The sequence below is a fragment of the Platalea leucorodia genome (assembly GCF_965183815.1).
Source record: "Platalea leucorodia genome assembly, chromosome: 13".
Classification (NCBI taxonomy): Eukaryota; Metazoa; Chordata; class Aves; order Pelecaniformes; family Threskiornithidae; genus Platalea; species Platalea leucorodia.
In genome coordinates, this window is record NC_138835.1 from 753,872 (window position 1) to 768,103 (window position 14,232).

Genomic DNA, 14,232 nt, shown 5'->3' on the forward strand with positions numbered 1-14,232 from the left:
TCTTTGATTTGGGGGGGGAGGGGGAACAACAAAACACCAAAAAAACCCAGAACCCCAGACTTTCCATGAAAGATGCAGATGACGAATAGTGACACAAGGTTTGCATATTTTACTTTGCTGCGAATTATCAGCAGCGCCTGCCAGCAGTGCTGAGCCGATAGGCCACACCATGACCATATATAATTGTATGGCAGGTATTTGAAAGGCTTTTCTCAAGGCCTGTTAAGTTAGCATGCTTTGCTTTACCTTTGCTATGCGTCCCTTCCGCACCTGTAAAATGCACGTAACAGCTCCTGCATTTTATTTTAGTACCAATTAAGCCAATTAACAATTGTCATAAAAGATCACTTGCTATAGATGATGCGAGTTATTTCAGTCCAGAACTAAAATGTCCATAAGAAAATTAATTCCATCTTCACGAAGGAATCTTGACATTGTGCAGAAAATGCAGGCTGGGGCTACGCACTGAATAACCGAGGGAAAAAATAAAATATTGAACAGCCGCTTAGTACTTGAATGCCATCTACTAAAAGGTAGCATAAACTTCAGGTTAAAGACAGACTTCTAGTGATTATTCAAAGGAGCGGGACTGGTGGAACCAGAGCCACACCAGTAGCTTAATGTGCAATTGCTACCTTTTTGTTTGTTTGTTTGTTTTTAAGAATTTAACTTTGAAATTTGGATACTCCTGTGTTATAATTTTCTGTGCAAAGTTTTTCCTTTTTTTTTCTAAAGCAAACTGGAAACAATCCCCAGAAGTTCCATCAGGTGGATTGGCCGCAGTGCCCCCGTGGCTCATCCGAAGTATTAGAATAATTAGATACAGCACATCTGCCTTTACCATTTTAGCCGAACAGTGGCACAGCAGCAGCAGCCCACCACCCTGCGCTGGGATCAGCAGGCTGCCGACAGCAAAAGGTGACAGGACAGCTGGCCAGTGAAGAATGTGCTGGCCAAAGAGGAATGAAGAGATCCAGCAATCCCGGATTTCCACTAAACAGGCACCTTCATTCATTATCCCTCAATATTATCCATTTGCCTCTTCCCTCTCAGGTGTGGGTTTTTTTTCCTTCCTAACCTCTCCCAGCCCAGGAAGACCAGCACTGCTTGGGCTTGTTATCCTCATACTCAGAAAGTACCAGATTCCTCCCTCAAAATTCTAGCTGCAGCTTCAGTGAAGAGAGAAGTCCAGCTCAACTCCAGGCAGAAACATGTCACGATATGCATATAATTCAGGAAACAACCCCCCAAAAATCTCTACTGCACATGTTATAGGGAGGCTTCTAATTCTTCTGAAAGTACTTCCCAACCGTTGATCGTGGCTGTCAGACTGCTTAGAAAAGGCAGCCTCCTCTTCCAAGGGCCGTGGCACCACGTGCCACATTCTGCCCTTCCTTTACCCAGTAAATGTAGGGAACGGTGCCGTTGTAATTGGGTTTATAACCGAGCTAGGATGTTTGCATTATTTTTTTTTTAAATCTTGAATGAACTTTCCAGTGGCGGACTTGCCAGTGGGTTATCATTTACCTCTTGAGAGAAATTGCTAGAATATGAAATAATACAGGCCCTTTCTCACCCCATGCTTGCTGAAAAAGTATTGACAAATTGCTTGTGGAGCTTCCCCATGCCCCCTTATAAAAACAATGTAATATTAAACCTACGTTGTTTGTTCTAGTTGTTGATTATTTTTCTTCTTCCTTGGAGGCTTCTTCTTCTTCGGCTTGCTGGCATTCTGATTATTTTGCTTGTTGTTCACACCAAAGTGTCCTGCTGATATATCGCTTTGCAGAAGGTTAACCAAGAGCGGACTCGTGAGCGTAACATCTTTATTGACAGGAAAAACAGGATTCTGCCCACAGGAAATCTGATTCCCATTTGGCGTTCCACTGAACCCCGTATTGAAAGGCAGCCCGTGGCCAGGGAAATGACTCCCTGAAGCATTGTTGTTTCCTTGCATTGCTTGCATATGAGAAGGTACCATGTTTGGCTGCTGCACAGGAACATCAGGTAACATCTGGGTCAAGTTCACATCGTTATTTGTTGTAGTAGTATCCCCAAGTTGCTGAGATATGTGAGGACCAGGTCCAGTGGGTCTTAAAACTTGCCCTTGAATTCCCATAACCTGAGATGGATTGCCATTCACAGGGCCTTGCTGTGCCATCATCTGCCCAGTGAACTGCACCATGTTTCCTTGCATGTTTGGGGTTGGTCCTCTCATCAGTTGAGCTGGCCCCGTCATAACATTGGACTGGTTTTGAGTACTAAAAGGCTGCTTATTTCCTTGCATCTGAGTGGTCATCATCTGCTCCATCATCGAGTTTTGCTGTAACAAGACCTGGCCCTGAGGTCCCATCATCTGATTGTGTGTAGACATCATCTGTTGTCCCGGCTGGGGAATCATCTGTTTGGGTGGCGTCATCCTTTGGGGAGAAGGACCAAGATTTTGGTTTTGTGGCGTCACCATCATTTGGCCTTGCGGCATGAGCTGAGTTCGAGAAAGTATCATCTGGTTTTGAGGGTTCAGCGATCCCTGAGCCTGAATGTTCACCATCTGTCCTTGAGAGGACACAATTTGCTGATGCATTCCCATAAGCTGAGACTGTGGTCCTTGCTGAGGCTGTCCCTGGATGTTGCCCATGTTAACCTGTGGCACCCCACTAGCACCTGCCTGCTGGTTGTTCATATTTCCATGAAGTCCCATTAGATTGGTCTGCATCATATTCGGTGGGCCATGTGGTGCTTGCATCTGATTTTGAGGAGGTCCAGATCCTTGGCCACCTTAAAAAAAAAAAAAAAAAATTGCCAGTAAGAAACAGATTGGAGCAGTATAAGAGTTTTCACAACTTTTGATGTTAAGTACTCCAAAATTGTTTTCCTCCCTTTACTAATGAACTGGAATATCCGACATATTTGCAGTCCTGTGATGCAACGTTTGATGCCACAGATACATGTTAGTTGTCAAAAGAGAACATCATACTTCTCAAAACAAACACTTAGACTGGTACTTCCCATGTACCCCACCGCAGAAGACGTAACAGAAATTTAATTTCAGTTGTTATCTGTATGTAAATTTGAAAATCTTCCATAATATCACCTGACTCAGACTAATTCCTAACCAAAATAAGCTTCAAACCTTGAGGTTATTTTATAATGTGTTAAAAAAAACAAACACACATGGAGTACTGACGAAATGACATTATCAGGGTATCCATAATCCAGACAAAAGACTAACAATTGAATTGTTAAATGGAGACATTCGTGAACTAAAGATTTAATTTTTACAGGACTGACTGTAAGTAGACTTCCAAAGCTTTCAAAGGAACTAATGATCTTTTCAAAGCAGAACAAGATTATTTTGTTGTTCTGCTTCTAAGATAATAACACTTTTTTTTTTTTTTTCTGGACAAGAAGTTTCTTTTGTGTTGTATCTTTATTACCCTTAGCCTCCAAATTTCAGTACTACTTCCATTCAATTTCTTAACAGATACTTCTGGATCCTCGTACCACAGCCCTAATTGATAATAGTTGGGTTGTTTGAAAAACACGAGCAGCCTCCCGCTTTGCTTTTGCTCCCGTAGCAATACACACAGAATGCCCTGCAGCCCCAGCTGGCCACCTCCCTGTGAACGACGAGAGTTTCATGTTTTGGTATCCGTGTTACGCAGACACAGGTGCAATTTTCTAGAAAACAGAGAAGACCGAGGAAGACCCGTTCCAAACAGACCTGCGTGCTGCACGTTTTGGCTGGTCTGCAGCTGCGGCGCTCCGCTGTTCACCGGTGTTCCCGGAGCTGTGGAAGGCACCTGACCCTGCATGAAGCTCTGGTTGGCCTGGCCTGCGGGGAACCCCGGCGGGAGGCGCTTGGGCATTCCTGACACAAGAATTGTCTCATTAGTAAGTATGAAAAACAGGAAGGAAAAAAAGATAAAATCTATAACTGATAGATGAGAGGAAGAATACCTTTGAGTCTGTACTGTCACCTTACAGGTTTAGGCGGAAAGTAGTTTTTGCCAATATACGAAACGCACTGAAGACATTTATAGTTCTTATTCTGCAATAACAAGCCTAACAAGCTACTGTGACTCAGTTGAAACTGTAATTTAAGTACAAAACTTACCCCACACAGAAGGCGAAAGGTCCATGTTTGACTTTTTAGAAACTAGAAATTAAAGTAACACAGTTTGCCGTTTTCTTCTCTACTGCATCTCGACTCTAATCGTACTCCATGTACGCAAGCACAAATGGCTTGCATTTTGGTTACAGTGACCTGCTGCTCCCCACAACAGCTCTGACCGTCCCGCAGCAGGTACGCGCTCCCTCGCCCTCCTTTGCGCCGCCGCTGGGTGCACGCGCGCTCCCAACGACTTCTCAGCCCAGAGAGGGCTGGGTAGCCCCAGCAGACAGCACGCCCGCGGTCCGGGACGGCCGCGCAGCCAGGTAACCCTGCTCCTCCTGCTGCAAGGGCAACTAATGCCGTCAAGCCCCTGGCCGGCACAACGCCCACACTTTGACATATCAAAACATCACCGCTGCCCTGGGACAGAGAGCAAAACCTTCCCTCCCCCCCCCACCACGAGCAGCGGCATAAACGGATTCAGCAGAACCCACTTCTTTCCACGCACGGCCAGACAGACGATGCCACAGACCCAGAAGCGACCCTGCCCTCCCTTATTCCTCTGACCCACGATACGCAGCCAGAATTTGACTGTGGTTCCTTCTACAGTCGCAGCCTTCTTGCACACTTGCTTGTGTTAATTAATCTGGCCTTAGGTTTTTAATTAATATTTCAAGATAATCAGGTTCATGGGTCAAACAATAAGACACATCTGCAAATATGGAACATATCCTTCTTGAAACATCACACCACCGGACGCTAGTTTTAGTTCTGCTAAACTTTTAGGAAAGTTTTGCATGTAGGAATGCTTGAACTGAGAAAAAGAAGTGTTAACTTGGCCTATTCCAAAGCCAATATAAATTCTGATTTGCTAAATTAACTAGGTGAAATGGAAAGCGTTTGAATGTATTCATTTACACCAAACCTTTAAATGCAAGACGGCTTAAAAATTGAAAAATCTGTAATTACAACTTAGTCAGCATAATGCAAGATGGCTTAAAAATGGAAAGATCCACAATTACAACTTAATTAACACATAAACCGCAGCAAGGCATGAGCATGCACAGAAGCCAGGCAAAAACCTTAGCAAGTGGAAGCAACACAGCTTTGCCGAAACCAAGAGAATCCTATAGCTCACGGCAGGATTACCCATTTTAGCGATAAAGTCTACAGTGAGTCCAAATAACCTATTTCGATAGTTTATTTGGGGTGCCATTTTTGACTCCAAAAAGTCGGGTTTTGTTTGTAGTAGGTTTACTCAGAAGGGAAGGAGCATACAGAGGTTACGCTATCTAGAGGTCACGGCTACGCTACCTAGGGGAAATGATTCCTGATGGGGACATGCGGCTAGTGAGGCAAAACTGTAGGGAAATGTGACTACAATAAATAATAACTAACTGCTTCCAGATGGAGACAAGATAAGATATACCAACGATAGGGCACTGGCAGATCCTAAGGACCGTTTGGGAGAACCTTGAAAATGAGACAATTCATCTGAATCAAATTAATCCGAATTCAAATGAGACCCATGGTACAAACAGTGAAAACAAGAAGCCTGTCCAGATCAGCAGACCAAGAAGCGGGTATTCCTCACAGCTTTTTGGACAGATTTCAGACGTACAATGTGAGAATGCAAGAAACTAGAATATATATATGTGTGTGTAGGTGGGCAAAGAACACGGCTCACATTTTATAAGTACAGGAAGAAAATATTTCAAAGGCTTAAGCAGGAGCTTGTGTATGGGACTGTACGTATGCGTATGTATGTGTATGTACGTGTCTGAGAGCAGCCATTCAAGAGGAAGATGAACAAATGAGTGAGCAGGGAGAAGTGCTCCAAGTGCGGCACAGAACTACAGAAGGCTGAAGGGGAAAAACACCAAGGACACAAAAGAGAGCTTGGGACGGACAGATGAAATTCCTTCAGTTACAGAAGGATTCTAGAACAGTAAGTACAAGATGTGAGTGCGGAGGTCCGAGGAGAAAACTAAAGACAACACAACCAAAGGAGAACTTAAAACATCCCTTGACCTCTTAATTTTAGAATAGGGAGTACAAGAGCATGGCAGTAATAGCTCCTTCCTCTTTTCCATGGGAAGAAATTGATGACAAATAAAGACGGGGTCAAGAAGAGACATCCACAACTTAGAAAGGAAGATGAAAATAATGCCTCACTTCTGTAGTAGAAAATGTAAATGTTGACAGAGGAAGCTGAAGAGAGAAAGAAAATGTTCATTTATTCTTATTACACTCTTTCTCTCTTTCTCAAAAAAAATCCTCCCCTCCCCAAAGAACAACCCCAAACCAAACCAACAACCCCACACCATCTCTGAATATCCTGAACTTGCTTAAAGGCAACAGAAGAGTTGTCACGAGGACGACTGGCAGTCATAACGAGCAACTGCATACAGCAATTTGCTTCTGCAGTGGCCCAGAGTCTACACTTCGGTTGTCGCTGCGGCTCTGCAGGACAGAGACAGGCAGTAGAAATGAAGTGATGCTGATGCTAATTCACCCGTACCCACTTTATATTCAATCTATGCCTTTATTCTGTCTTTTAAAGGATCTTTTCAAAACTAACAGCAACATTCGTTCTAGCCATTTTATGTTTCTTTTCTTTTTAAAATAAAAGAAGGTCTCAGTACTTCTTACCTCCTAAACCAGGGTGTAAACCTTGTGGACCTTGGTTCTGCTGCTGCATCACCATGAAGTTGGGGGGTACGTTCCCCTGTTGCACCATAGGATTACGACTAGGAGAACTGACAGGCTGCTGAAATCCCTGGGGAAGCGTGCTACTCTGGGGAGGCCTTGGTCCCATCTGCTGCTGCGTCTGGTTAACTGTTGGAGATGATGCAGGAGATCCCTGCTGGAAGGAGGAGGGAGAGGAAGCAGGAGACTTGTTGGTCAGGTGGGGTTGTTGTAGTGGCGTAGGAACCCGTGAGGGCCCTCCCTGAAGACTTTTCATTTGAGGAGCAGTAAACTGGCCAGGATTGCTCATTTGGGGAAAGTTTGAGTGAGCCTGGGAAGCTTGCTGGCTTCCAAAAGGGTATGGAGGTGGAGGATGAGTAGGAGTTTGCACTGTTGCTAGAGATGGTCTTGCTTGAAGTTGCTGCTGCATTTGTCCAGGCAACGGGGCCTTTTTCCAACCCTGGTTTACTGTCAATGTACCCAATGCTCCCTGGGTTGGAGGAGGCTGAAGTGCTCCAGAAGGAAGCTGGTTCCAGCCAGGGGGAACTGGAACCTGTGCTGGTGAAGTAAATGAAGGTCGAATACCCTGCTGTGGCTGCTGATGTGGCTGGGGAGGACGTGTCTGCAACTGCGTCTGCTGCTGTAGCTGCTGAAAGTTGGCCGAGTTCATCTGCCTGTTTACAGGAACTGACTGCATTGAATGGAGCTGGGGAGCTAAAGATCCAGATGGATGATTTTGCTGCTGGATATTTAGCCCAGATAAGAGTGGGTCCATTGCATCTATTAAAATAGCAAAGAAAAGTAAAAAAAATAACCTACTGTAGACAAAACCCACCCCAAAACAAGAAAGGGTAAATTGCTTGCTTGCATTTGCTTACTCTGCATAAAAATTCACACTCCAGTGTTTCAGTTTCTCCAACAGACAGAACAGACAATGCTCTAAAAGTTTTCAAAATGTCTGGGAATCCTGAGAAGCCAGGTCTTATCAATTTATAACCGCTATAATAAAGCACGATAGCTCCACAGCACTTGTTGCTACAGACTAATGTAAGCCGCCTACACACTTAGAACTGTAGAATCATGGAATATCTCAAGTCGGAAGGGACCCGTAAGGATCACCGAGTCCAACTCCCTGCTCCTCGCAGGACGACCCAAGACTAAACCGTGTGACTCAGAGCGTCGTCCAGACGCGCCTCGAACTCTGACGGGCTTGGTGCCGTGACCGCGTCCCCGGGAGCCCGTTCCAGGGACCGACCGCCCTCTCGGTGAAGAACCTTTTCCTAACGGCCAACCTGAGCCTCCCCTGACGCAGCCGCATCCCGTTTCCTCGTGTCCCATCGCTGGCCGCCGGGGAGAGGAGATCAGCACCTCCCCTCCGCTGCCCGCCTTGAGGAAGGCGCAGACTGCAGCGAGGGCAGCCCTCAGCCTTCCCTTCTCCAGGCTGAACGAGCGGAGGGACCTCAGCCGCTCCCCCTAGCTCTTGCCCTCCAGACCCTCCGCCACCTTGGTCGCCCTGCTCTGGACACGCTCTCGCAGTTCGGTGTCCTTCGTATATTGAGGCGTCCAAAACGGCACGCAGCGCTCGAGGTGGGGCCGCCCCGGTGCGGAGTGGGCCAGCCACCTCCCTCGGCCGGCTCGCGGTGCCGTGCTGGATGTGCCCCAGGGCACGGCCGGCCCTTCTGGCTGCCAGGGCACGCTGTTGGCTCCTGCTCAACGTGCCATCAACCCAACCCCCTGATCTCTTTCCATGGTGCTGCTCTCCAGCCTCTCATCCTCCAGTTTGTATGTATATACCACTTGTTGGGGCTATTATCCCTATCAGTTAAAAAAAAGTGGCATAACGAGGAATTAAGGTAGTATCATAAACTAATATTCCCAGAATATTTAAAACATTTATGAAAAATGGTGTCCGTAAGAATAAATACTGCAGAGACCTACAGAAGTTGGCAAGTACTGCCACCATTTTATGGAGGGACAAGTAATAACCCCCTCTCTTTTTCTGTAGTCCCAAAACGCAAGTAACTTGTACTGCCAGAATTGTGAAGAGTAAACCCTAAACATTCACATCCCCTAGATCAGGGAATCCTGAAACGCCAGCCTACCTACCCCTCCAGAAAAGCACCTGTGCCCAGCCCGGTGCGTTCGCTTCCTACCGGAGACATCTGCCTCGTTCAACCAATCCTTCTCTTACCTTTATCTAAACACAGAGCTCAGTCACAACAGTGCTACTGCAGAAATACCGCTGCTGCTGCTCAACGCATTTGAACAAAATGCCAAGCAAGCTGGTGACTTATTAGGCACCCAAATGATCTGGAAAGTTTTGCCAGGTTAATGGGGGCAGGGAGGGTTCCACAGAAAGAGCAACTCCCAGGAAGGGCAGGGGAAATGCGCCAGGACAATTCTGGAGTACACTCGTATGAGTACACGCTCAAGCTTGTGGGCTGAAGAATAAAAATTCAGAACATTTCCAGGTCAGTACTGTGACTAAATTTCACCACCTGGCTGTGAGGAAGGCCGAGGCGTTCTTGGCTGCAGCTCAGCGCTAGCACCACTTGCCACCATAGAGGAGGGCACGTTTCCACTCTGGGACATCATGACAGCTGCAGCATTGCTCATTCTTATTAAACCTTAAAAAACAAAAATAAAAATTATCAAGTCTTGCAGTTTTTACATAGAGAAGAATTTTAGATTTATTTTTTTTTTACAAGAAAAAATGATATTTGTTAATAAAACATTTCTTTAGACTTTAAGAATCGTTTGTCTGAAATAACCCGAGGACACACATCTCTGCCTGGAAGCTTAGATTCCCTGCTGCAGAACGAACAAGTTAAGGTCATGCTGAAGCTTTTCCTTTAGCACCAACCCTCTAAAAAGGCTACAGAAGGAAACACAACCAACTCCTGAATTATTTGAGCCTGACTTGCCCCTAAAGTCATCAAGTGGCAAGACTGTACCAAAGTTATACGTGTATGAAGGTTTTTGCAAAATCTAATATTAGAAAGTAACTGAGCTGTTGTAAGATAGAAAAATTTCAATGTTTCACTTCCACAGGCTGCTATTTTATAAAATGGTTTATACTGTTGACTTGTTGGTTATATTGTTGTATTTATACTGTTTACATTTACATTGTGACCTGCAGGCAGAAAATGAAGCTCATGATCATCACAGTGAAGATTAGAGCAGCCACTTTCAAAGTAAACCTTTCTTTCAGTGTTTTACATTCCTCGTTAAGCACAATGATTTAACTACTGCTTAATCAGGCTTCTACAGAGGTGAAATGTTCTTTCCATTCCTTCTCATCAACAGCCACACATGCATCTTACATTAACTCTGACAAAAAACACTCCCAGGTTTTTTAATTGCTTTAAATCCTATTTACTAAGATACTAATTAGCTTATTTTGCCTTACGATTCAGCTATTAAAATAAATTACATAGCTTGCTTTTAACTCTTCCTAAAAATCTGACTTTTGCAGTTAAAAATTACTTATCGTGCATATAAAATGCTCTAAAATGCAGAGTTTAATAAAACTACATCTCTCCATGAAAATTAATTCTCTATGATCAGATCTCAAAACTTTACAAGAAAATAAAGAGAGAGACTAAGAATGACAGTGTACTGTCCTTCCCATCATTATCATGGATTTAATCTAAAAGAGTTTATTATTGTACACTGAATAAAGGCTTATGCTCATTTTCATAATGGTAGCCAAACAGAAAACGGTGATAATTTGTGCACACTTCAAAGCGAATTCACTATACCAGACTTATCTGCTTCAACAGTTTGTATGTAAGAAAAACCCACCAAAACACTAAAACCCAAACAAAAACCCACAGCACCAAACCCTCAAAACACCCCAAGCCAACCCAATCTGCCCCACCCAAATCACTCCAACACTTGTGGGACAAAACGCAGCCAACTATTCAGCTTACCTAATGTGGGACACGGTTTGACAGTACAGAAACAAGAACACACGTTAATTAAAGTGGCAATAAAAAGTCTGCAAACAATAGTTGCTATCATCAGTGAAATTTTCTGATTAGCTTAGTAACAAATTTCAAAGTGTATAAAGCTAAGCGAGTAAGAACCAAAGGAATTTACCTTGTCCCCCTTGCATGGGAAACCCCGTTTCCATTCGCACCGAGTTGCTTGCTCCCAGGGGCCCGTTGATTCGCACATCTTGGCTTCTGTTTTGAGCTAAAGCTAAATTGATAGCACCTTCCCCTAAAAGGAATGCGCAATTTGGGTGAACTGAATGACATACAGAAAAGCAGAATACAGATGTTTTCAAAAGGACGTTTAAAAGGTTAAACTTCACCTACAATGCGCGCTTTAGAAGGCCAGTTATGCATCACACTACCCTTCCTTACCTTCTGGATTTCTGTTTTAAGAAAAACAAATGCCCTGACGAGCATTAAATGCCCTTGGTTTCATCCTGGGTGTGCTCTTGGACAATTGTCCAGAATGGATATTTTAATTGTGAAATCCACTGAAAATTTGTTTTTAAGAAAGCCTCATATGAAACAATTAGAGAAAAAAAAAAAAACAGGGCACATTTTGCTAGCTAACACTCAAAAAACATTTTTCAGGAGATTTCCTGATGCTCAGAGCATTTTCGGCTATCATTTTTATTATTAAACCTATTCTTGAAAGAATAAAAGTCTTGAGCTACCTTTTCACTGAAGTCATTCTCCAAATTACTACATTAGAAGTTTCGCAACATTAACCAAGATCGCTTGTTGAGTATACTTAAATTTCAGCCTAATGCCTTTGGAAGCAAATTAGGTGTGAAATACCTTCAATTTGAACTGAGAGAATTCCCAGGTCACGGAGCTGTTGGTTATTGTTCTGAGCCAGAATTCGCAGCCGCTCAGCAGCTTCACGGGGTATATTGAAGGTCACGCGGACACTGTTCCAGGGCTCTATCTTCTGCAGCTTTAACTTGTTGGATTCTTAAAAGAAAAACGGTCCGAGTCAGTGCAAAGGCAGTTTTCAAACACGTATGATGAAATAACTTGGTAAAAAAGCACAGCTGAAAAAACGGAAACAATTATTTGGCTTTGAAAATTATCGGTGGTTAGTCTGAGGTGCAGGAGGTTTCTCCAGCCCAGGTGTACAGTGACCGATGCTGCCAAACCACATCAGGTAGTTTCCAAAAATCAACAATATAAAAAACTACCCAGCTGACTACTACTAACCAACGCAGCAGCCAACACAATCAGTTGACAGTATCACTGACAATTTGAAATATTCTGTGGATAAACTACCTTGGAAAGATATGAAAACATCTAGTAAAACGGATTTAGTAAATCTGTTAGTGAACCAGATGGATGTGTGAAAAAAACGACTACATGAAACCCTCATTCTTGAAATATTTGCTCTACAAATGCTTGTGAAACCATCTTTTTTTTTTTGTAGAAGGCCAGTGCCAACGGAGTCCTAGCAGTATTTCATTAATTGCTACCATATTAATTAGTTTTTCTGAATAGGTACGTTCAATGCGCTGCAAAAAAATCATATTAAAATCGTGCAAAATATTTAGTTGCAGGTTTTCTGAGAACCTATTCTACGTGAGTGTTTCTACGTAGCTCAGTTGGTTTAAAAGTAACAGGTGGGAATTAGCAAAAAGGTAGGGCAGTTACGTTGGATGTATTTATCTGAAGTGGTACCTAACCAAATTATTGCTACGAAATGCATTTAAGGATAATTAAAAATATATTCCTAATACAGGTTTATAAGCTTCCTGCTTCTAGCTTTCTGAAAAGGCAATCCCTTTGAAAAGAGCAACCATTGGCCCAAATTTTAACCAGCCAGTTCTTCCACTGTAACATCAGATTTACTAAAAGTCTGCTGACTTTTTGATTCCGAAGAACACGTCATTTAAGAATGCCAGTAACTCACTCCTATTCAGGAATCTCTTGGCCTTAACTAATTCACCAAGTCCCTTCTGCTGCCACAGCAATGGTTTTATTAAATTCCTCCTCTTTCTACGCATAAACACGTTCTTGGCTGGAAACATGACACGATTAGTTTTAAAACCTCCTTTTGTGGAGGCTTGAACAGTCCTATGTTTACTGCTATTAACGTTCCAATATTTTTCATATAAAAATTGCATTATCAGTTTCAGTATTTCTACATATTACTACCCAAGTTTCTTGTTTTCAAACACTGCATCTGCTAAGTTTAAACCAACGTTACTTACTATCTTGACATTCTGAATATCCTATTTTGCTCTGAATCAGTTTCAATAACTTGTCACGTGGATAATTTACAAATTAATTTGACATTGATTTTAAAAATTTGCTTTCTGCTTTCTCAGCTGAGGTCTGGATCCCGTCAGTAGCGATTACCACAAAGGCAGCAGGCAGACGCCCCCGTGTAACGAAGGCAGCTCCGCACAGCTACAGACTGAATTTGCTTCCATTCAAGAGCCACGCAATTCATCCGTGGTATTAACGCGTATCCTTCCACACCAGTAACTCTCTGTTAGTTTTACGTCTACGTCCAGCTGTTTATAAGATGCAGCTCAAAACTGTGGTATTTCTTCATCGTACTTTTTTGTCTTATCCCCGGTTTTATATCTGCCCGAGAGATAACAGCGAGGACCCAACAGCGGACGCCAGACCCAGCTGACTGCAGCTGGGCAAAATGGAAGGAAAAGGACAAAGCGGCAAAGAAATTCAGTTTGGTTATTCAGAAGTCACAGGTTATTTTTCTGAAAAGGTATTTTACATTATTGAAAAAACAAACAATGCAATGAACATTTTAAAGCTTAATCTAGAAAATTAGTGTTTTTTAAACACACAGACTGCCTGCCCGAAGACGACAGGTGGATTTCCCATTGTACGGCGTGATTTCAGAAGAGCATGCAGCAGACGAGCAGCACGCTGGGGTGGCGACCTACAGTTATCAGGAAAAGCTGGGTTCACAAACGGCAAAAAGAGGGAGAGAGAGCGCATAGGCAGTTACGGGGCTTTTAGACTGCCATCATACGACTTCATGCCGAGTCAGATCAGCGCTGCTGTGGTCCCAGTCTCCAAGGCTCTTCTGGTTACGCGTTCCTGCCACCGCACTTACGGCGATCCGCCTGGCTTTACCTGTTTCTATAGCAAACTACACTAATGGCAAGAAATTAAGCCCTTCGCCTGACCGGGCAAGTAACGTCAGATGAGGGGCGTTGCTGGGGGACTGGCGGGGGGGGGCACATCACCGACCCAAGCGGGCTGACCCAAACCATCCCAACCCTGCGCCCTTCCCGAGGGAGGGCTGTCTATTAAGAAAGACTGTACTTGTACAAGCAAGACTACGCACGCGGGCAGCTCGCAGTAACCATCCTAAGCCCGTCTGCAAAGATGCTCAGACAGCGCACAGATGTCTCTTTCCAGATCTAGATGTGCTGGCAAAAGACGTTATTGTCCCCAAAGCCTGTT

The 14,232-nt window shown here is 43.8% G+C and overlaps 1 protein-coding gene across 2 annotated transcripts in view; it reads right to left on the bottom strand.

The window, feature by feature from the left end:
* The window catches only part of NCOA6 (nuclear receptor coactivator 6), a 38,001-nt gene that overhangs the window by 19,065 nt on the left and 4,704 nt on the right, over nucleotides 1-14,232 (bottom strand). For both annotated transcript variants that reach the window (XM_082326168.1, XM_082326169.1), the window contains exons 4-9: nucleotides 11,599-11,754; nucleotides 10,904-11,026; nucleotides 9,301-9,429; nucleotides 6,767-7,582; nucleotides 3,725-3,871; nucleotides 1,662-2,778 (exon numbers count right to left, since the gene is read on the bottom strand). In XM_082326168.1, the coding sequence (XP_082182294.1) occupies nucleotides 1,662-2,778; nucleotides 3,725-3,871; nucleotides 6,767-7,582; nucleotides 9,301-9,429; nucleotides 10,904-11,026; nucleotides 11,599-11,754 (2,488 nt within the window). The remainder of the gene's footprint in view (nucleotides 1-1,661; nucleotides 2,779-3,724; nucleotides 3,872-6,766; nucleotides 7,583-9,300; nucleotides 9,430-10,903; nucleotides 11,027-11,598; nucleotides 11,755-14,232) is intronic.